The 21990-nt window shown below is 45.1% G+C and overlaps 8 protein-coding genes across 8 annotated transcripts; 5 read left to right on the top strand and 3 right to left on the bottom strand.

Moving 5' to 3' along the window:
- Positions 1 to 294: 294 nt before the first annotated feature.
- Positions 295 to 3549, bottom strand: I203_103625 (uncharacterized protein; the record flags this gene model as incomplete). The annotated part of the gene is made up of 6 exons (XM_019147577.1): positions 295 to 629; positions 695 to 745; positions 805 to 959; positions 1021 to 3074; positions 3154 to 3314; positions 3498 to 3549. 6 exons carry the CDS (start codon positions 3547 to 3549, stop codon positions 295 to 297), a joined length of 2808 nt encoding a protein of 935 aa, XP_019003242.1.
- Positions 3550 to 4397: 848 nt separating this feature from the next.
- I203_103624 (uncharacterized protein) lies at positions 4398 to 6488 on the bottom strand (the record flags this gene model as incomplete). The annotated part of the gene is made up of 3 exons (XM_019147578.1): positions 4398 to 4600; positions 4790 to 5938; positions 6143 to 6488. The coding sequence occupies 3 exons, from the start codon at positions 6486 to 6488 to the stop codon at positions 4398 to 4400; spliced, it is 1698 nt and encodes a 565-aa protein (XP_019003243.1).
- A 1723-nt stretch (positions 6489 to 8211) lies between these two features.
- On the top strand, positions 8212 to 11320 carry I203_103623 (uncharacterized protein; the record flags this gene model as incomplete). The annotated part of the gene is made up of 6 exons (XM_019147579.1): positions 8212 to 9031; positions 9091 to 9381; positions 9506 to 9634; positions 9695 to 9823; positions 9931 to 10056; positions 10125 to 11320. The coding sequence occupies 6 exons, from the start codon at positions 8212 to 8214 to the stop codon at positions 11318 to 11320; spliced, it is 2691 nt and encodes an 896-aa protein (XP_019003244.1).
- A 403-nt stretch (positions 11321 to 11723) lies between these two features.
- Positions 11724 to 13162, top strand: I203_103622 (uncharacterized protein; the record flags this gene model as incomplete). The annotated part of the gene is made up of 4 exons (XM_019147580.1): positions 11724 to 12241; positions 12318 to 12394; positions 12474 to 12988; positions 13067 to 13162. The coding sequence occupies 4 exons, from the start codon at positions 11724 to 11726 to the stop codon at positions 13160 to 13162; spliced, it is 1206 nt and encodes a 401-aa protein (XP_019003245.1).
- Positions 13163 to 13995: 833 nt separating this feature from the next.
- Positions 13996 to 14282, top strand: I203_103621 (uncharacterized protein; the record flags this gene model as incomplete). Its single annotated transcript, XM_019147581.1, has 2 exons — positions 13996 to 14053; positions 14131 to 14282. The coding sequence occupies 2 exons, from the start codon at positions 13996 to 13998 to the stop codon at positions 14280 to 14282; spliced, it is 210 nt and encodes a 69-aa protein (XP_019003246.1).
- A 603-nt stretch (positions 14283 to 14885) lies between these two features.
- I203_103620 (uncharacterized protein) lies at positions 14886 to 15257 on the top strand (the record flags this gene model as incomplete). The annotated part of the gene is made up of 2 exons (XM_065517358.1): positions 14886 to 14958; positions 15031 to 15257. 2 exons carry the CDS (start codon positions 14886 to 14888, stop codon positions 15255 to 15257), a joined length of 300 nt encoding a protein of 99 aa, XP_065374176.1.
- Positions 15258 to 15997: 740 nt separating this feature from the next.
- Positions 15998 to 16395, top strand: I203_103619 (uncharacterized protein; the record flags this gene model as incomplete). Its single annotated transcript, XM_019147582.1, has 2 exons — positions 15998 to 16151; positions 16223 to 16395. 2 exons carry the CDS (start codon positions 15998 to 16000, stop codon positions 16393 to 16395), a joined length of 327 nt encoding a protein of 108 aa, XP_019003247.1.
- Positions 16396 to 16753: 358 nt separating this feature from the next.
- I203_103618 (uncharacterized protein) lies at positions 16754 to 21875 on the bottom strand (the record flags this gene model as incomplete). Its single annotated transcript, XM_065517357.1, has 36 exons — positions 16754 to 16787; positions 16860 to 16876; positions 16944 to 17034; positions 17111 to 17178; positions 17236 to 17429; positions 17528 to 17555; positions 17616 to 17687; positions 17757 to 17921; positions 17991 to 18028; positions 18098 to 18194; positions 18257 to 18333; positions 18386 to 18460; positions 18517 to 18557; positions 18619 to 18666; positions 18725 to 18847; positions 18904 to 18985; positions 19031 to 19152; positions 19203 to 19266; positions 19327 to 19393; positions 19446 to 19507; positions 19568 to 19737; positions 19795 to 19835; positions 19890 to 19933; positions 19994 to 20084; positions 20139 to 20233; positions 20289 to 20310; positions 20364 to 20540; positions 20609 to 20643; positions 20706 to 20760; positions 20825 to 20929; positions 21002 to 21051; positions 21106 to 21156; positions 21218 to 21277; positions 21342 to 21425; positions 21502 to 21723; positions 21836 to 21875. 36 exons carry the CDS (start codon positions 21873 to 21875, stop codon positions 16754 to 16756), a joined length of 2907 nt encoding a protein of 968 aa, XP_065374175.1.
- Positions 21876 to 21990: the final 115 nt, after the last annotated feature.

The raw sequence follows: 21990 nt of genomic DNA, 5'->3' as shown, positions 1-21990 counted from the left end.
GACATGACACAGATTACCCAAATAAGTCGAGATCTCTTTCTTCAATCTTCTTATCGAGTCGGTCCATACAAAATCAAGTGACATGAAATAATAGAACAAAATGTATACAACGAAGGAACAATGACAACTGAGGTATATACGAAGGATGATTCGATGTGTGAGGGTGATATCAACATGAAGTAGATGAGTTAGTTAAAACGAATTGGTTGAATACGGAAAAGATTTCTGGTAGCGGTAAAAGTATATAAGAAGATGAGCGAAAAGCGAAAAAGAAAGTTGATCTTTCTGCGTCGTCTAGGGAGCGAACTGCATGAGTCCATAGACGGTACCGGCACCTCCCAAAGCGGCTCCAAGTGCCATGTATCCAATAGCAGAACCAATCCGTCTGATCTTCTTGATCGGCCTGGTATCGTCCCTGGCTTGCGTTGGAACAAGCAGGTCTGTCGATGTCGTTGTGCCACGTTCTGAGATATGGTCGTGATCGACAATAGTGAAATCTTCTGGTAGAGGTCGTTTCTTCGTAGACTCGGGAGTGATGGGGCCTTCAGAAGATGCGTCGCTGAAAGAGAAAGAAGGTGTTCGAGGTCTTTCAATTGATAATTGACCATCTGACACGGCGGGAGCTGCTCCTGTACAAGACAGACTCATCAGTTACTTCATATGGTACACGAAAAGAGTAAAGAGGGCAACTCACCTTCTTCGTGACCAGCAACCACGTCCACCGATGACGTTTCGATATCGACATCTACGCTCAAAGATTAGACATTGGTAAAACTATGGGAAGGATATCAAGCTGCGACTTACCTTTACCAATGTTGCTCTCGATTCGCTCATCGATATCTCGAGCGTTTGTAGGCACCAGATGGTCTTGGGCTTCACTGGATTGTCGATTGCGTTGAGACAGCATTTCCTCCTTGACCTCTTTACTCAAATCAGTCTCATCAAAGGCGAGTTCGTGACTGTGTCATTCATCTACATCAGCGCGTGACTCTCGATTTATAATTAAGGCCGTTGACTCACTGCTCGGCTCCTTGAGCTGGTTGATTACTCTTTTGTGCGATCTCAGGGGACTCCATCTTTCCTACCTGGGGAAGTTGATTATTGGTGTCCACATTGGCACTGACTTCAACTTGAGGATGATGAGGCGAGCCAGCAATGTTGACTATGGGGGACATTGCCTCTTCCTCTTCCTCTTCCCCATCTTCATCTTCGATCTCAGATCGCTCAGATTCTTCTTCCCCTTCACTACCTCCATCCTCATCATCATCATCATCCCCCTCTTCCTCCTCTTCCCCGTCATCTTCCTCCTCTTCTTCATCGTCGAACTCATTCTCTTCATCATACGACTGACCACCATCAGAGTCAAATACTGAGCTTCTGCCATCTTCACTATAGTCCATTCTGTCAGATTCGTCTTCATCGTAATTCGATTCATCATATGCCGCAGACGATCCATCATCGGGATAACCTTCCATTTGTATTCCTTTGTCCTCTTCTTCCTCTTCAGAGTAATTTTCATCGTCCTCGACAATAGATTGATCTTCGTTGAAGTCCTCTTCCTCATGCTCTTCTTCTTGGTCCTCATGGGAGTTACTGCAGCGATCCTCCTCATCCTCACCTTGCATTTGCTCTTGAGTCTTAGGAGCGATTACCACAACACGAGTAGCATTGGTAGGACTCAAGGCGTGACTGACAGGTGAAGGTAAACTAGCTGTTTGAGATTGAACAAAGGGGGTGTTTATGATATCCAATGTTCCGCCCATCAGAAGAAGGGCTGGATCTTGGATATCCCCCTCTTCATCAGAGCTGTAGGAGTACCAAGCTCGATAATTGGGTGAAGACGGTGGAGAGTGTCTAGAAACATCGTCCTCATCGTATTCTTTGATGATATCATCTCTGTCCAGAGGAGATTTGATGATGGGTACATTGATAGGCGAATTGGATCGATAGTCTGGGCTGATAGACTCATTATCATCTACTGGTCTTGACGCAGGCGACTTGGCAGGAGTCGAATGCAATGGTGTTTGATGTTGAACATCATCTTCTCTCACACCCAAGACCTCAGGTTCACCATTCTCACTTTCATTGTCGATCTCACTATCGTCGTCATATCTTGACTGGTTGTGATCGTCTTCAAATGGCACGCCTGGTAAAGTGGAAATCTTCTCAGGGAAGATGTCCGCTTCTTCTCCTTGATTCTCGGCAACATCTTCATGATCTTCGTAATCTGTCATCGAATCATCATCCGCCTCATGTTGGTCAAAATCGGAAGATCCTCTAGGAAGGGAATCACGATCTTCTTCCTCGCTGATATACAGGATGGATGGCGGGATCTTGTACGTGTTGAATCGATGGATCGCTTGAGGTACAGTGTTCTCTTGATCAGAGTCGTTGGTATCGGACCTTACGGAGATGGGAGATTGTGATCGCAACGATTGTACCTCGATAGCTGATTCTTGAGATAGACCTGGACCAGATCGTAATTGGGATCCTTTGATCTCGAAGGTGAATTCGACCGAATCGTCCGCATTGAAATCGATATTGTCATCGTTACCATTGGGAGATTGAATGAGTGGAGACTCATGAGATGTGGATGGCAAGTAAGTTGAAAGGTCAGCCCGATCTTGCGCCATAGCTGCGATAATAGCGGCGCTTGCTATCCTTATCTCGGCATGATTTGGTTTATTTGGTTTAAGATTCGCAATCAATTTCCTCATTTTCGACTCGTCGTGCACACCTGCGAATCTACTTTGTGCAAGTTCCGGTTTGATCCTGCCAGTAGATTTCCTGCCTCCATGGGTGGTGGACCCTTTGCCAAATTCGTGGTGTCTGAAAATGACAGTGAGTCGAAGAGGATCATAGTTCGTTCCATTCGAAGTTACTGTCTTACCGAGCAGAATCGTATCTCCATTGATCACTTGGACAGGAGAGTGAGTGGTGAGTGGGACCGTTAATCGCGTTGCTGATGAGATAGAAGAACCATGCATTGAACCGAGGTCGGTGACGTATACATGTCCGTTGGGCGTGAGGGTGAGTTGAGCATGAGCTCGAGAGATAATGGGAGAGTCGAATCGCTATGTCATGGTAGATGATTCAGCATGAGGTAGATGAGAAGGGTCGATAGCTGGTAGGCTGCTAGATGAGTCGACTTACGCCATCCTTTGGTGCAGCTGTACTGCTCTTCCTTCCCAATACAACGCCACCACTGACGAGCGCTTTCGAATCCTTCTTCCCCTCGGATGATGTGAGCAGTTGGGTAAGGGTGAAATAGGTGCTCTGAGATGAACGCAAGTCGTTCAGGGAGATGAACCAGTCTATGATGGACCACGGTGTATCAGCTTTGCTTCACTGCAGGAGTAACCCATGATTGCGATAAAGGAAGGAAGGGAGTCAAGTGTTGGGATACGTCCCATCCATACCATCGATACAAGGAGATGAAGTATGGGAAATCTAGATGAGGAAGACTATATCTACAGGGGCTGTATGTATATACGCACCGGAAGGTGGTTCGACCTTGTTGGTCGAGTCTTCCATTCGCACCTGCGACATTGTTACGGTTGAGTGGGTGGCAACGGAATATTTTATGCCAGTACAACTCAACTCGCTTGACCGAGAGTGAGGGTACGTGATTGGGTGATAATGCAGATTGAGATCTACTTGGTTATCAGCTAGATAGCGTATACGATGTAGTTGATAGATGAGATGATGAGGAAGAGGGATAAAGGAATGAATGAGTGAGTACGAGTATGTATGATGGGAATGTGACTGTACGCAGAGAGTACTCATAAGGTTGAGTGGACTATAACCGGTCCATTATACCACCTTAACCGGTCCACCCGCTTATCATGGATGCTCACATCACACCTTATCACGCTTATTAGTTGCAGTTCTTCCTACTCGGAGTGGCACATCAGAGAACCGCATAGAGGGGTGTTCATCCATGGTAAAGCTCTTCTGTTTGCTGTTCTCTTGTTTCATACCATACTCAAGCTTGTACGTGTTACGGTTCTTCTCATATTCTTCTACTTTAATTTGAATTATTATGAACATACAAAAAGGTATAAAATATGAGATATAAACGTTGGATGCAAAGTATATATTGGAACATTATAGGTCATTGAAGGGGAGCTTTGAACTGTAGGATATGTGTCTATCTATATTCTTTAGCTTTTTCTTCTTCTCACCTCTTCCAAACCCGGACGAAACGCTTCCAGGACTTCATTCAGTATTGTAGTTCCTCTTGCTCTTTCTTCCTGTTCGAACATCTAACAATTTTCAATCGATTATAGATTTTTTTCTAGCATTCACTATATCCAGCGGCTTTTGTCATCAATCCATATCCAGCCGTCTTGCTGAAGCGTCGTTCCTCGAGAATTATTCTCATCTTCACCACCCGTCTACCTCCCTTCACTTATGACAGGCGAAGCACTCTCACTACCTGCACTACCACCGACATTCGTAGGGTTGCCCTGATGTGGGAAAGAGAAATCTCTGAATAAATCGCCGTATTGGTCTGTGGACACATCGTACGGTTGACCAAATATACCTGGTAATTCGTGTGGACGAGGTGGTGGATATCGTTGGAAGTTTTGCGAGTCACCTGATGAAGCGTAGATCATCCCAAGGTCAGCTTTTATTATCCAAATATCATCATGAGTACTTTATATAGACTATATCTTCATCCCATTCAATGAAAGGGCTGATGGTGTGTCTCTTTCCTTCTCTTCCGAAATTTATTGAAATGTGATCACACAGGGATAGAATACCGAAAAAGCAAGCTCGTACTCACCCATACTAGCCACCCTGGGAACGATCGGCGCCCCAATCTCCTTCCTTTCCAAAGTTCTCCAATCGACTCCAGCAAACCACGCATGTGACGTTACATCTCTCGCACCATTCCTCAAGTTTCCTAATCTCTTACTCCTATCGGCAGTCAACAAACCTCTGATCAAATCTTTCGCGTAGGGATCAATATGAGATGGGAAAGCTATATCTCCCCTCAGGATCTTTTCGTATATACCTAAAGGATGATCATCGAAGAAAGGTGGATATCCAGCTAACATTTCGAAAGCCAATATACCCAATGCCCACCAATCGACTGCTTTACCATGTCCTTGAGATAAGACTATTTCCGGTGCGAGGTATTCTGGAGTACCACATAATGTGAAAGTACGATCTTCGATTATTTTAGCAAATCCGAAATCTGCTATCCTCAGATACCCATATCTATCTAATAATAAATTTTCAGGTTTGAGATCTCTATATATGATGTTCTTCGAATGTAGATATTCGATTGCCAGTATGATTGATGCGAGATAAAATCTAGTTACGTCCGCAGAGAACCTTCCTGCTCTTCGTAGATGGGAGAACAGCTCTCCACCTGGAATGTAAGATAACAGCATATAGACGTTGAGTTGATCCTGATATGTTGAGTATAGTTCGACGATAAATGGATGTCTGATTTTCTCCAATATTGATCTTTCGGAATTTATATGTTCGACTTGCTTCAATCTAACAATTTCCGATTTCTTTAACACTTTCATGGCGAAATGAGGTAATTGATTGTCTGATTGTTGGGTCGATGAAGGACTAGGGGATAGTGGATCAAGGGATTGGAATAGATGTGGGAAGATGGGGTGATATGGTGTAGGTCTATAAGAAGGCCTCTGACGGACCAGTAGTACTCTTCCGAATGTACCTGTACCTAAAGTCTCGACTATCTCCCAATCTTCCAAACGGACTTTACTACCACGTAAGGGGTAATAAGGTGTATGATGGGCGTAGTGCGAGGCCAGGGAGGAACTGCCGTCTAGAGAAAAGGGAGTGGAGGAGAGAGATGAAGCGTCCCATTGTGCGGGTGGGGGTGTGGACATGAGTGAGGCCGGTGGAGAGATCGGGAGTGCTTGAGACGGGATCTGGGTAGAAGGGTGGGGTTGGGCTAGGATAGATACGCAGGTGTTAGCATATTCTATAAATCGTGTACAGTCGCGAATGATGAGCGACAGCCCTCTTTTCGGTATCCATCTCATTCATATATCAGACCATAAACAATTCCCGGGAGCTTCGCGAGCTCTTCCATCAAGATTCGAATTCACACCACAGAGCTACTGTGACCTTCCGCAAATCAGAATAAAGCACTCACCATTCTTACCGACCTCATTCCCCGCCAATCTACTGGGTCCAGCTTGTTGCTGTTGCTGTTGCTGTTGCTGTTGCTGTTGCTGCTGCTGCACTTGCCCGGGTGATGAAGCATGTTGAGGTCTACTCATCGACATATACCCTTGCGGTCTAATCTGCTGTTGTTGTTGTGGGGGCGGAGGTGGTGCAGCAGCATTGGTAGCGAGGTAAGCCTGTCTTTCATGAGGGAGTAACAAAGACATGGGATCTAATTTGAACTTCTTAGGTTTTTCTTTCTCTTTTGGCGTAGACGAAGATGATGAGGAGGACGAGGAAGTGGGGGTGATGGAAGGTGGTTTGTCGATATCCATCTTGGCGGCGTTGTTATGATACACTATGTTATCGTAGACTTTCGGGTTCAGTTGAATTGATGGTCACCAGGTTATCTATGTGTGCGGTAGTTTGATTTGATCTTTGTTTGTGCTCGACGAAATATTGATCGAGATTGGAATGTTTGGTCGAGTGACCAGTATTTTTATCTCTGATATTGATCGGCTGCCTATTGCTCTGGCGATCCTTGTTGATGTAAGTGATACGAGTAGCGATGAGGGTAAGCTGGTAGAGTGACGATGGTGAGATGGGATGGATGATGTTGGTATACAGGAGAGAGTAGTGGTAATATGACGCGTTAAGGTTGAGAAATGTTGAAATATCTGTAAGAGTAAGAAATGGAAAGAAAGGGTCAACCGGGTTTGTTGTGTGCCTGTTGAGGGATTATGTATGTATTTATGGATGTATGATCTATTATGCAGAGCAGATGGATCTGAGTCGCATCTGTATCGGTTGACGATCTGATCGGGGTACGTCGCGCACAACAAATGGACTGGACGATTGATTGATTGGTTGATATGTATAGATGACCGTTCAATAGCTTGTTGTGGTGAAATAGTACGATTGTTGCATATATAAACAAAAGAGCGGAAAAGTCAATTCCTCAGTTATGGCTTGTACACCACTTCACTCGGTTCACGTTATTTGAGATAGACTCGTACATCGAACCTTGCTCTTTATCAGGTACTGTTGTTACGGCCAAAATGCAAGCTACGGTTCATGCTTCGGAAGCGATACCTAATCGCCCCGTCTACTCCGTCCGTACCGCCAAGATGTACACTAGTTGATGGCAATAAATGGATGGAAGAGGTTAGTCTCATCTTTCTCTTCCTTCGCCATCCTTCAGGGTAAATTTCGACCGCACAACAAAAAGATGGGATCCTGGTGAACGGTGCCTTAATTACCTATTCCTGCTCCATCAATCGCCACCACGGGGGCAAAAAAATCCTGGAATCCCCAAAGAGATGGGCACCCACAAGAGTTCTTGTTATTTGGTACCAGATCTATACAATGGAGACCAGAGCACAGTCATTGGATCCAACGTGAGCAAACTATGATGATGACTGTTGATGGGTCTTGTGGACAACTAAAGTGCTTCTGAAAAACAAGGACCGACACTGATCTGCGGATCTTGTAACTGGATGATTTGATCTATACTATAATCCATTTTCTCGTCAAATCAGGCAGGCACTTTGGTTCTGAGGGCTGCTAGTTCCGATTGATCATCCTGCCACTCCGAGCTCGCGGACAACAACCACGACGAGATGACAAGTGTAGGGAGGGGTGCTGAGTTTAACATCAAACGGTGTTTGACTAATACAGGTCATTCCGCAACTTACCTGACTATGATCGTATGCATACAGCTCTCATTGATCGGCCGATCGACGTCGTCCAATCTAAGAAATAAAGGATACGAGGATGTGGGATGTGGACGTGGACGTGCGTGAGGATCGCAGACAAATTGGCACTAAATGGTGACGTTTTGCGCTAAAAACAGGTCGGATGACGTCACTCCACCTATTCATTCCTTCATTTTAAGTGGTACCATTCAAATCACTCAGTCCCGTGCGATGAGTGATGATCATTCATAGAGTCATGGCAAGCATGGATGGGAATGCAAATGTGATGTTCTATCAATACATATACCTGATCGAATACTAAACACTATCACACCATTTCATACACTGTAGTAACGCTCTCACCATGTCCTTCCTACCCAATCTAGCAGGAATCAACTACGTACCCGCACCCAACACCACCACCGACCTCCCTGGATCAGCTACAGCCCCCACAGCCCAGACATCAGGATTCGTCCAAGCCGGTGATGCTCCCCAATCCCAGCAGGCTGGTACTAGTGGTGGACCAGGTCTGGGTTCAAGTCCATTAGTACCCAAACCTGGAACTTCCACTGACGCTCAAACTGGTAAACTCCATTCGGAAGGTATCACTTTAGAAGAGCTTCAAGCGAAGAGAGCAGCAGAGGCTGCAGCCGTCACTGCTCAACTTTCATCTTCCACCTCGGCAGAATTGAACGATCAAGTCTCTTTGCCTTCTGGTGGAGGTGGTTTAGGAAGTTCACCATTGGTTCCTCAACCCGGTACGTCGATCAACGCCCAAACTGGTCAATTACATTCTGAAGGGATAACCAAAGCGGAACTCCAAGCGAGAAAGGCAGCAGAACAAGCCGCTCTATCTGCCAACGTATCTTCAGCCACTTCAGCTAAACCTGAAGAGATCAGTCAAGATGAATTAAAGCAGATTCAAGAAAAGGGTAAAGAGTTGTTAGATCCTACACCTCATCATCAACAGGCTAGAAGAGGTTCAACATCTGGACCACCTGCTTCCAATTTATCAGGACACTCTACTGCTCTTACTGCCGATGGAAGAAGATTGAGTGATTTGTCGGGAAGAGAACAAGCCGCCAGACAGTTGGCTGGTAATGCCATCCCTTCACATCCTTTCAACCAAAGAAAAGATTCAGGGTTGAGTACTCCTGGACACGAACTACCTGGTGGTTGGGGATGTGAGTCATGTCCCTCTTAATCGTCACCATGTAAGCTGACGGTAGGATTGTATATATAGCCACACAAACTGTTCCACTCCCCGGTACCGCTCCCAACGCGCCAACCTCATTATACCACGACATAGCAGAAGGTCTCGATTCAGTCGGTAGAGCAGCTTTCAACGTAATTCCAACTCCGATCAAAGATGCGTTCTCTGCCTCTCCCACTTCACCTAAATCTTCTTCTGCCCAATTGGGCGTCTCTACACCTCAAGGCAGAAGATCCAGTGTAACTGCTTTGTTCGATCAGGCTAAAGATAAAGCGTCAAGATTGGTAGAAGATGCTCAAGGAACTTTACAAAACACTCAACGTGAGTGTGTGGTCTCTGACAGTCATTGCTGTCTTGTGGCGTGTAAAAAGGAATACCTACACTCTACTTGTTTGAATCGAATCGCATCATGGGTTTAGCTGACATTTGTCATTGACTTATATAGGACGAGCATCAGCTTCACTCAACAGAGACTCGGAGCTGCGAACCAAGATCTCGGGTTTCGTAGATAACTTTGCGGCTGCAAGTCCAGCTTTCGTAGCTGCCGGTCCAGGTCGTCAAGTACCTGTAGCTAGTAAGCACAGCTCAAAGGGTTTCCAGCTACCAAGGTTCTCTAGCTAAATATTATGATCAGTTGTTCCTCGATACTCCTTGCCTTCGGAAGAACCTGCTGGTGCGCGACCCGGGGAGCACACTTCCGGTGCAGGTGCTTTACCTGGTTCGAGTAATGAGCGAGGTGTAGCTGTTCTGCCAGATGAGAAGAGTAAGTACAAGCCCAATTTTCAGTAACTTTCTCAACGTCTCAAATGAGGACGTGACCTGAATCTTCTGTCATAATGCTGACTGCTCATGTCCTTTTGCCTTTTTCAGAAGCTCCACTCACCTTGCCTTCACAAGAGAACCAGGGAGTCCTTCCTGGTGAGACTTCCGGTGGTATCGGTGCTCTACCTGGTCAAATTGGAGAAAGTGGTGTGGCTGTTCTTCCAGATGAACGAGGTGAGCACACCATTTCTCGTTGGGATTATGAAACGGATTGTCATGATTAATTCACTTATACATCTCAGCTACCAATGCATATCAAGAGCTCAAACCTGCTTCTTCCGCTGCGGGGCCATCCGGTACTTCAGGGCTTGCTGGACCTTCCGGAACGACTTCGAACGACTTTCCAACCGCTTCAGGCAGTGCTGGTCCCTCCGGTACTACTACCGAATCAACTCCTCGAGGTGCATCATCTGGTTCGAGTTATGCTGGCCTCGCTCCTGCTCTCCCTTCTACCTCTCTCGGACTCGGTGGTGATAAAGGTGCGACCGACGTTCCAGCTACACTCGGTACTTCATCTTCCAACGCCAACAGCCTCACTACAGCGCCTGAACCTACTTCTACTGTAGAGAGTGGATCCACTCCTGCTACCTCTACACTCTCACCTGCTACAGCTACCACCGCTCCTGCCTCCATCGAATCATCTGATGGAGTTTCATCAGCTTTGGCTGTTCCTGAGACTCGACATGCCAACGAACGAACAAGCTCTGCCGCTTCTGTCACAGCTATAAGACACGGACATGAAGGTTCAGTAAGCAAGATCTCACCTCTTGCTGGTGATGGAATAACTGTTCCAGAACATGAAGAATTGGATACCACTTCTACTTCTGCTGGAGGAGGACAGAAGTCGACTACCCCTGGTACTGGACCAAGCCATACTACTTCTTTGACACCTGGAAATGAACATGAAGGCATTGGACATCCCTCGACCAGAGGATCGGAAGGTACGGAAAGAAAACCCGGATCATACCCTACTGTGGCTGGTGGAGATGATAAGTTGCAGGAAGAAAAGAAGAAGGCTGAAGCGATCGTTGACGCTCCTGCTCAAGAATCTGATTTGACCAAGGAAAAAGTAAATACTGAAACACCTGCGAATGGACCCACTCAGAAGGCTGTCAATGTTGCGACTTCGACTGAGAAGCCGGTAGAGCACACCACTGCTGCTACTACTCCTTCAAAGGACTCGTCGGTACCTCATCCTACTTCTGTTGAGGAAGCTAAAGATATCGCAGGTGTGAATGGGGCTAGCCCTGCCACGCCAACTTCAAAATCTACCACTACTCCATCTTCTCCAAGTACCAAGACCACACCTACTACAGCAGCCGCGACTGGCAATGGTATCGGGAAGACGAACGGTGATGGGCATTCGAGAAAAGGAAGTACGAGTAGCGAGAAGAAGAGGGGATTGTTTGGTAAGATCAAAGATAAATTGAAGCATTAAACGGAATGGCGGATCGAAGGAAGATTTCTCTCATGCTCATATACCCGAAGGAAGAAGAGCGAGCAGAATAGTATCTATCATGTAGCCATATTTATCTAGTTGAGTGAATTAGTTCTAACGAATTTAGTGAATGCCGCAGTGGTATCATACAGTATGAATATATTGATGAAAAGAATACCTGTGTTGAATTCAATTTTACCATTCTGTTTGCCATGTCGCTGTAGATGTTTCATCCGGCGTGTTCCGGGCCGGGGGATAGTAAGCTGGAGCTAAGATAAGATACAAAAAGGACCATCTGCACCTGGAGTCGATACAAGTACGAGTCCGAGTGATCACATTCTGCATATGCTAGTCATACAGAGTTCTCAAGCTTCTCTCTGCTAATTGCGGTGGTAACGACAGAATGTCCAAGACCAATACTATTCATTCATCCATTTTCATCCGACCTTCTCCCGATCTCAATCCACCCAACGCCCCATCCCATCTCACTTACACCCTCATAACATCCCTGGCATACCTCGTGTACCTCATCATAATACCGATATACGTACCATACCTTACCATAATACATTTTCTAACTCCTAGACCATTTCCCAGCTGGACCTTAGATCGGCGGATTTCAACTCGATTAAATAAGTTAAGGGTCACCTTGACAGGTTGGTGGATACCGCCCTTACCGGCTGATTGGGACGATTGGGAGATTACACCTCCTGGTGAACCGTACATCGAAGCTCAGAAAAAGGGTGAGATCGAATTGAAAGAAATTAGGTTGGATCCTGTAGGGAAAGATTACATCAAGGGAATAGCGGAAGTAGAACAGGTAAAAGGAGAAATTAGACCTGGGTTTTGGATTGATCCGTTACTTCCATTAAGCAAGGGTGGAGTTGGACAGGACAAGGTGATTCTGCATATACATGGAGGGTGAGTCATACTCAATACTAGCATCTATCAGTCTCTTAAGGTAGCGATGAGATGAAGTTGATCGTCGGATTTTCAGAGGATACATAAGAGGACATCCGTTGTGGACCCCATTCCCAATGGGAATATCCAAATCGACTGGTGTAAAATGCCTCAGTAAGTAATACATTCCAACACTATCACAATATCATACTTTCTCTATGAGGTGATTGATTTAGCTGACCAATGACTGAAGGCGTAAATTATCGGAAAGCCCTTTCTCCCTCTTCATCATTCCCCGCCCCTCTCTTAGACGTCCTCTCGGCCTACATCTACTTGACTCGAAAAATCGATATCGCTCCTCGTAATATAATTCTATTGGGCGAATCAGCAGGCGCGCATCTAGCTTTGATGTTAACTCAATACCTTCGAGATTTAAGTTTGCCCCAAATCGGATACTTGATCCTTTCTTCCCCGTGGTCAGATTTCACTTTATCATATCCTTCTTACAAATATAATTCGGGGTATTGTCAATTGTCGCCTATACGCTTAGGCCAGGCCGTAAAAAGCGCTGCACGTTATTACTATCAGGAGTTCTTACAGAGTGGATATGCCAGTCCTGCGAAGATGATGGCTGGCGGGTGGAAATATTTGAAAGAAGAGGGAACAGAGGTGTACGTTCATTATGGAGGAAGGGAGTTATTCAAGGATGAGATTGAAGAATTGGGAAGGGGAATGAACAGAGATGGAGTGGATGTGAGGATGAGATTGGTAAGTTGCATTTCGCCCTGGCAACCACGATATTGACAAAACAAATCAACTGATTTGGACGTTCATCTTGTGCCGTAGGATCCCGATGGGTTACATACGAGTGGGATGAACGGGGAAGCGGGGGAGGTGTTCAAGAAGGATGTGCTAGAGATACTTGATATCCAGAATGACTAAAAGACTGAGAGGTCGGCCCAGCTATGGACAAGGGGCTGGATTCCCCTTCAGGCAGTCAAGATACAGTACGTATCCCGTGCAATATCGTGACGAATCATATAACGATTCGCATCCGTATGGCAACGTATACCCTCGATCAAGCTGTTACATGGAATGAGACTTTGAGAAGTCTTGTCATCCTTCCTACTCAAATGCATACCACGAAGTATCCTTATTGTTGGTGCCGTTGAACTTCCGTACTGCAGATTCAGCTTCGGTAGACGGGCCGAATGAATTGGTGGATAGTGGACGAAAAGTCACATATTTCAGGCTCTGTCTCAAGTCCTCATTGCCCTCCGTTCATCTCATCTCTCCATTCTTACTCTATATGGGAGAGTCAATCTTTTACAACCTGGGTTTGAGAAATCGTACTAGCTCAAAGTCTTGTAAAGTGCGGATTGACCTATCCATTGTTGAAGCTTCTTTTGCCAAGTCTAAACCCGTTGCACAAGCTCAAAGGATCTTGTACCGTGGACAGTCGAAAATTCCAGGAAAGATGATATATAAACCTACCTCATTGACATGGCCAGGGTCGATCGGAATAAGTTACAAAATAATACTAAGGAAAAACAGCAGTGAAGTAACGCGTTAATCCGGTAAAATACAAGTAAAAGCTCCATCCCTTACTCACTGTATCCTCGACATCACCTTTTCCCCTTCTTCGTAGGAAAATTCTTCCTATCTTGTTGTATTTGAATACATTACTGTACTTCTTCGGCTGCCTCCTTCAGAAACGCCAAGCCCTTCCGCTTCGTCCCAATCTCCCTGTAGAATCGTATCCAACAAATTACAGTATGTCTCAGAACTACTCTACCAACAACAGTCAAGATGAGTCGGACAATCAAATTTATAGTAAGTGAATAACTGCTCTGATTGACGATATAGACCTGTATGATAAAAGAGCTTATCAATCCTCGTTGCAAGAATAGTTTATGTAGGAGTAACGGTAGGGGTGTTGGTTGTACTGGCTTTACCATTATTGTACATTTTCTATTTACGTCGAAAGGGCGATGATAGAAAGTTTTTGTGTTTCAAGGCGAAATCGAATAAGAGAAAGAAGGTTGGATCGGGTGAGGCTTGAGGGGATAAGTGGAGTGTGGCTCGTGAAGCTGTCTTCGTCGCCACAGTCACGAAGCAATCCTATTCACACTGTAATGTACGTTGTAGACTACTCTGTATGAGGAATTGAAAAGATGCCAGTTCGAGCTTTTTAGCTGGAGGATACATATCGTAGAATGTTTACTCAGTAATGCACTGCTACGGTGCAAGAACAAGAGTCAATTCTGCATGAGAGGAAAGTAGTGATTTGTAAGTATGATCATTTAGTACCACATGTTCATCCATGGCACAGTTCTGCTTCAGTACCCATCCGTGATAGGTCTATCGCCGAGATTGAGCAAAAACCTGTATCAAACGTCGGATCCTTTCTTCTGCGTGTGTCAAATATCATAATGTGCCGAGTTTCGATGAAGCTGAAACGAAAATTACAAACACATTACTCATCATACAGTATATAAAGACCGGCGGTCTAAGCGGATTTTCGTATTTCTGCTTCAGCCAACTTAATATACAAACCAATAGTAGTCGCGACCAACCGTATTCATTCATTAAATCTAAAAGAATCATTCTATATCATCAACACAAGTAAAGTCATCGTTTCAAATACATGATGGTAACCACAGCAATGTCGAATAGAAATACCACCACCTCAAATACCCCAGCTGATGATTCAACTTCGTCGAAAACCTATATAATCAGTAGGTGATCCGGCACTAGCTTGCCGTGTGGCTATACCTTCATGAACGATGGTGCTGACTCGGATGATGAAGTTGCCATCATAGCCTTTCTCATCCTCGCCATCATATCCCTCCTGATCTTCTACGTGCACAAGCGCAAATATGCAGGTAGAGGTATATTCGGGATAAACCCAAGATGTAAGCATTGTAAAGAGACTTTGGACGATGATGAGAAGACTCACAGACCAGGTAAATTCCTCTGCATGAAGAGTAGAGTTTGGTATCACAAATATTGTATAAGAGACGTTGAGAGTGCGTAGTTGGAAATGCAGGATATGGCAAATATTGTGTAGATGGACGACCAATATGTAAAGTTTGATGATGTACTGTATCAATTTCCGTTGGTCTACTTGAAAATGATTGTTGTATCTTCATAACATTCAAATAGTCCATACTATATTCATCATGGGTATGCTACAAATTGTACTACCTTTGGAGCTCATGGAAGAAATGTTCCATAAGCTATTTACCAATCTTAGCTTTCTCGTGGAACAAGGCTGTTTCTTCCTTTAACCTGAATTGATGCCTGATACGCGACTGACCAGCCTGCGTTTTACCATCCTCTCTAACGATACATCGAAACAAAGTCAAAGGATGACTCTGAGACGAGTAACATTGGGTCTCTCCTTAGTCTGTGAAATACCTCCTTTAGTAAAGCTCGCTCAATACACCTACTTTAGAGCTACAAGATTTATGAATCTACGAATTAAATAAGTAGGTTAACGATACTTGATATCATCGTATCTACTCATCCTCATTCGGAAAACCCGTCAAAAATAAAAACAGCTTTGGTCTTTGGTCTCTTGCGTTACGCAGGGACAGGTCTATACATCAAAGGATAAATCATTAAGTAAACATCCTTCATACTAGAATTTAACAACAATAACCATCCAAAGTCACTAGAAAACCTAACAAAACAAGCTGAGCATCTGACATCTAACACGTCACCTCAACCAACCTTCCTATATCTTACGCTACTATCAAATCGATACTTTTCAACATGCCCATCCGAACTCAAGAGGACGATGACTCCTCATCCAGCTCCACTAAAACTTCCATTTCAGCTTCTGCCACTTCTACTAGTGGCGTTACAGGCGATTTGACCAGTCAAGGTAAAAATTATATAGGTTCAATGAGCTCTACTTCGTTTACGAGTAAGTTTTGCCTTTGAACTTCCGTTGTAAAAATGGAGTGCTGATGGTCTAGTGTCTTGTCCATGGTTCAGTCATGATGATCGTCCTAGTTATTGGAGTGATAGCCATTCTCTTCCTCCTTTGGTGGTTCACCATAGGTAAGAATCGAAGACAGAAGAAGAGGGATTTACAGCAGTTCTCGAGGCAGAATGGTAGTACCAGTGCCACAACGGCGGTTAAGCCTGGTTCCAACTCTGTAGTATAGCTATAGGTATGTATGGTTGATCGTTAGGATGAACCACAGCACTATATGTACGATATATCGAGAGAACTATTCTATAGCAATTCTCAGCTTGAGATCTGGTTCGCTTGCCAGCTGAGTAAATATGATGATGGCAGTCATGGTATTCACAGTACATGTTCAATTAACGTCGCTAAATTCTGAAAAACATATGTTGGATAATTGAGTACAATATAGTTGATAATCGTGAGAAGCTGTCCGGGGGTGGCTTTCTGAATCCACATTTCTATACACCAATATCCTCAACCTCAAATTGACAGTCTGATTTCACAATGACACGATCCATCTTCACAGTTTCAATCTGATAACACCAGAGCTGGTCTCACCTCGAAGGGTCTCGACTGGAGAAGAGTTGCCTGCAGCGTGACCGATAATCAGCTAAGTTCATACAAGGCAACCCAAACTTCATGAGCGACAGTTCTGCCTACGAGTATTGCTTCTTGAGCTGCATATACATCATATCATCAGTCGAAGATCTGATCTTAGGCAATCGTAACAATCGCATTACTCACACTTGGCATGTTGATAACACCCTCAGGCATACAATCTGCCAATTTTAGACAGAGACCGAACCAGCTTCTCGCATCGTTCAGCCTCGAATTGCTGCCATGTTGAATTATCATTATCATCAATCATCACTGACCTATACTATGAGAAAAAGCTAGAATGGGAATCTTACCGGTGGTCGTCCAAACCTCGATTCCAAGTCGTAGCGATCAGCCATTGCATTTCATCGTGAGGGTAGTTCTTTTAATGAAGGTCCAATGAGCAACACCACATTTTTTTCCGGCTCTTCCGACTCACTTGAGATCCCAAAGCCGTTTGGAGTACCTTGTGTACTCTGGATAGGTATGATTTCACGGTGATTTGTTCCGCTCGTCCATTTTTGGGCAGAAGGATCATCATTATACCTCGTATCCACCTGGAGAATCGGACGACCTCAGTTTCATTGGTAATTACGCAAGTCTTGATAATTGTGTCCAATGTATCGTGAATGACTGTATGTAGCGCTGTATCGATCAGCCAAGGGTAAGAGCAATCGGCCGGAGGAGCAGAAGCTTCAAGCATATGTTGTCAGAGACTCGATGAGACTTACGCCTAGGCGGGCAGCCTGGGTGGTCGAGCTAAGATGGGAGAGCTTCCTGATGAGCAGGAACCTCAATTGAGGAGTTCTCCGTACTTACCAGCAGATTCACGACCATCTCCAATTTTCTGATAGACCTATCACTGTCTGCTAAGTTCGTACTCTTGAACGTCTAGGTTAAAAGTCCATCGATCAGCGCTTGTACACATACTTACGGGAAGGACATCGAGTAGACGCCCACAGCTATGAGTTCTCCGATCAATTCCCAATTGGAGGCATCGCACAGGAGCTCGATGTGATATACCTCCAGCAAATCTCTCATTTTGTTTGATTTCCCTTCTTCATCGCGAGGTAACGCCTGTTTGACGATGGTGAAGTACTGTGTGAGCTGAGTGCGCAACAAGAGCTGCAGTATCGTGTATACAGTATCAGCACATTTCGCCACATACCTTACAAACTATGAGGATCAACCTACCTTTTCTTCACTCTCAGGGAGATCCCGATATTGAAAAGCTGGACGAGACCCCAGGAATCAATTGATATTCAGAATGTACGCAATTATCAGCATTCAAAATCACTTACTCTTCCCACAAAAACATGAAAACATCGCTGAAGCGCGAATCTTCTCTAAATCCGAATCCAATCCAGCAGGATTGAAATCGCGGTACCAGTCGATCAACTAAGTGAATAATAAAGTCAGCCGGACATCGAGGACCAGTCTATCTGGAGGTGATCACTCACTTGAGCCGAGCGATCAAACAAGTCGGATAAGACTTTGGCTGAGAGATTTGCAAGTTGCTCTACCGCCACATTATAGGCTAACAAAGTCAAATAAGCCTTGTTCAGACCACGAATTGCGATTTCACCTACCTATCCGGAACAGCCATGAGATGCTCTTCACCTGGGATCTATATTCCTGTGGGCTTTGCCTGAACAAGGCTATGGCTGAGGAAAGATGATTTATCAACTAGAAGTCCATGAAACCAACAACTTCACCTTACCCGAGTCAAGAAGTCCGACGACTGTCTCCCCTAAAACATCTCTGATGCACCGCAACGAATTAGTCTTCATGCTCATCGGTATAGTGCGGCCACTGTACTCACTTCTCGGCGGTTCCGTCAAATTGCAATCTGGTAATGCGTATCATGCTCCTGCCGTGTCGCTATCAGTGGGATTATCGTCACAACAGAGCTAGCCTAGGTGACTCACCTGATCACGGTCAAACTCTCAACTTTGAAGCCCTCTTTCAGGTCTGGTCGCTGTAAGACATTGAACAACGTCTGAAGCGCCGCAAACAGCAGTTTCTTCGATCCTTTCTTCTCCGCTAATGATCTGTGGGTAAGAAATATTAGCGACAAATGCATTATCGTGTCATCGTGGTGACTTACGTTATCAGGAGGATCTGACTAGGTTGCACGTCTTGACAAGCAATCATGTTGATGATAGCAGCTTTGGCTTTATCAATGTCGTCTGAAAACGCAATTAGTCAAATCCAGGCTTCAGAACGGAACACACCCCGTTTCTCAGCGATCAGAAAGGCTAGATGTTGTGTTGAAGCTTCTCCCGCAGGACATTGTGCAATTTCTTTCTCGGCTGATGTCAGATCCCCCGATCGAATGTAGCAAAGGGCGGCTTTCCTACCATGAGCGAGATGAGCATTGATCTGGCCGTCCCTAGTTGGACCCACCTTCTGCAGCGAGTCGTTATCTCTGCTTTGTCCGAGAGGAGTGCCGGATGAGCTGCCAGAAGGTCTGGAAGCACTGAGAACTCAGTGACAGGACCAGCTTTTGTCATTCACCCAAGCGACTCACACCAACGAGCTGCATCTTCAAATCGTCCTTTGCTCTCATAAGCCTTTCCCGCCATACTGTTGAGGATCTGCCAGACAGGTCAGCTGCATACTCCGAAATCTCTAATACTTGGAACTTGCCATTTGAATAGCCATAATTCTGGTACGATCCAATAGTCTTTCTGAGCCATTCATGACTACCGCTGCAATGCAGTTGATATCAGCTTCGATTCCTCTTTTGTGGAATGATTAGACAGACTCACAGTCCAACATGGATAAGACACCGTTATACCCTGCTTGAGGCTGAGCAACAGCACATTGTCGAGCTAAAAAGACACCCTCGTAGACGATTCGCGATACGTGTGGTCGGCCTTCATCCTGGGCCAGAGCATGATGAAGGATGATCTGTGCGAGATTCACGGGTATTTCTGGACTGATATGATGAAAAAATGTCAGCTGTAAACTATATTGATTTGACCTTTTAACCTACTGATCTGCGCTCAAAAGTTGTAGCTGAGCGAAGGTTCTACTCTGCTTTTCAGCTACCATTCCAAGAGCGACAAGATCGAGCTCTCACTCGCTAACCGTTTCTTCCGACCATTTCGTACTTTTCAGCAACTCTTCGAAAGCTACTTTGGTCACGTCAGATCTTGTTTTCTATTCGAGCCCAGAAAGGAACCGCTGTTCACCTTTCCGTACAGTCGCATGGTCGTTGGTGATCGTCCGTTTCGAAAGCAAATGAATCTGAAGCAGCCGTATTGGCGTCGCTGTACGTTGATCCTGTGGTGAGTGCGTGGTCAGCTCATCAATCACATTGTCTTGTAATAGACTCACCATAGGATCAGCCATTTTGATGATCGCTTCCAGTGATTCTATTGCATCTTGGAGTGCATGCTGGTCGTCCGAAGCGTTCTTGAGATGTGCTTGCGCTGATACCACCATTTAACACTTTGACTCCTACTCGTGTAGACGAGCATCACATACCGATGGTTTGCAAGATCGTGGTCTGCCTGGAAATCAGTCCCATATACATTCTCAAGACTATTCAGTTGAGCTCACACGAATCTTATTCAACACGTATGCATGAGCGCTACGCTCTTTGACCTTTTCGATGATCACTAAACCTTGCTGAAGCCACTCGATCGGTGAAGTGGTGAAAGAGACAGCTTTCGTAGCCTTCTGACGAGATCGCAATTCTTGAGCGATCGACCAGCATTTGATCGCCATTTCTTGGCACTATATTACAGGCGAAGGTATTTCGATCAGCATGTATGATTATCTTGGACTTTGGGGATTATACAAACCTCAAGTGGATCCATCGTTCCATCTAAATCGAGGTCTAAGACAACAATTGACAATATTAGCTGCCAAGCTCCCGCAATTGCTCTGAGGTGACCTTACTCGATGCTTTGACCATGAAGCTCAAAGCGAGATTATCGTTCTTCTTTGAGATTTCCTGACGGTTGATAATGAAAGTCAGGACCAAGACTTAGGTATGAAGGAATCGAGTTGCCACACACTAGATCAACCCTGGCAAGGAGGAAATACAATATAGCATGGGTTTTCTCTGCTTCCTCAATTTCATCTGGGGCATTCGAGGAGCTGGAGCTGATGGTGTGATGATACTAAATCAGGTGAATTTCGTTGTCCGTCAACCATTCATAGTCAACTTGAAACATCAGAATGATGATGCTTACCTCTGCACCCAGAAGGGCAAGCTCTTCAGCTGTCGCCATTTGATCGGCTTCTGTAAACATGTCAGCCACAAAGATAATTTTGTTCATTGGCGGAATCAACTTACGAGCAAGGGAAGACACGGCTTCTGAGGCAGCACGAAGCAAACGAATCACCACTATGTGGCACATGGCATGGTCAGTCTGCCTTTCATCCTCCAGGTGAAGAAGTGCACCCACATCTTAAGTGCTGTTTCGGATCGGTCGAAACCTCCAGTAATCGGAAAGAAGTATGTCGAACTATAACAACGTAGAGCTATTAGCTATATGCATTATCAAAATCAGTGTCATAATAGATACACACGTGAAGCGATCAATCGTTCATTTTCTTTCATCTTCTTTCCAAACATTCGTTCCAGCTCTGTAGTCATGTTCCATATCTTCACACCTAAGGAGGAGTCAACCAAGATACACTGTCATCCCACGTGCTACACTCGATACAGAAGATCAAGAACTGAGCATACCAATCTCATCCATTTCATTCTGAATCCTCAGGTCTATTTTATACCTCTCGCGGTCGTTATCGTCGCTCGCTTTCCGTTCCTTACTTGATTTACCTTTCTTATAATTATCGACTTGGAATCGGACAGAGTCCAACGCTCCCATCAATTGATCATGAGGAATCACTTCAGGATTAGTGATTCGTGAGAGATCGTCGAGGAGTGGATGTAAGTCGGCTAGAGAGCCTGTTGAATATGTTTGAGCGAAGTATCAACGGTCAGCTTTATGGACTCCAGTGTCATTGTTGGGGAAGAGAATGAGCATTTGCCACCCGAAAAACGAATGAAAAGGACGCACTTTGGAGGGTATCTCCCCGTGTTGGTCTAGTAGCTGCCATATTGACTAGCCACTGAGTCCCACAGTATACGGCGAAGACAGATGGGATGAAGGGTGGTATAGATACAATATGGGTGGGGGACGAAGGAAGGGAAAAGAAGAAAGAAGGAAAGAAG

The sequence above is a fragment of the Kwoniella mangroviensis genome, assembly GCF_000507465.2.
Source record: "Kwoniella mangroviensis CBS 8507 chromosome 1 map unlocalized Ctg01, whole genome shotgun sequence".
Lineage (NCBI taxonomy): Eukaryota > Fungi > Basidiomycota > Tremellomycetes > Tremellales > Cryptococcaceae > Kwoniella > Kwoniella mangrovensis.
This window is presented reverse-complemented; position numbering and strand designations above follow the sequence as displayed.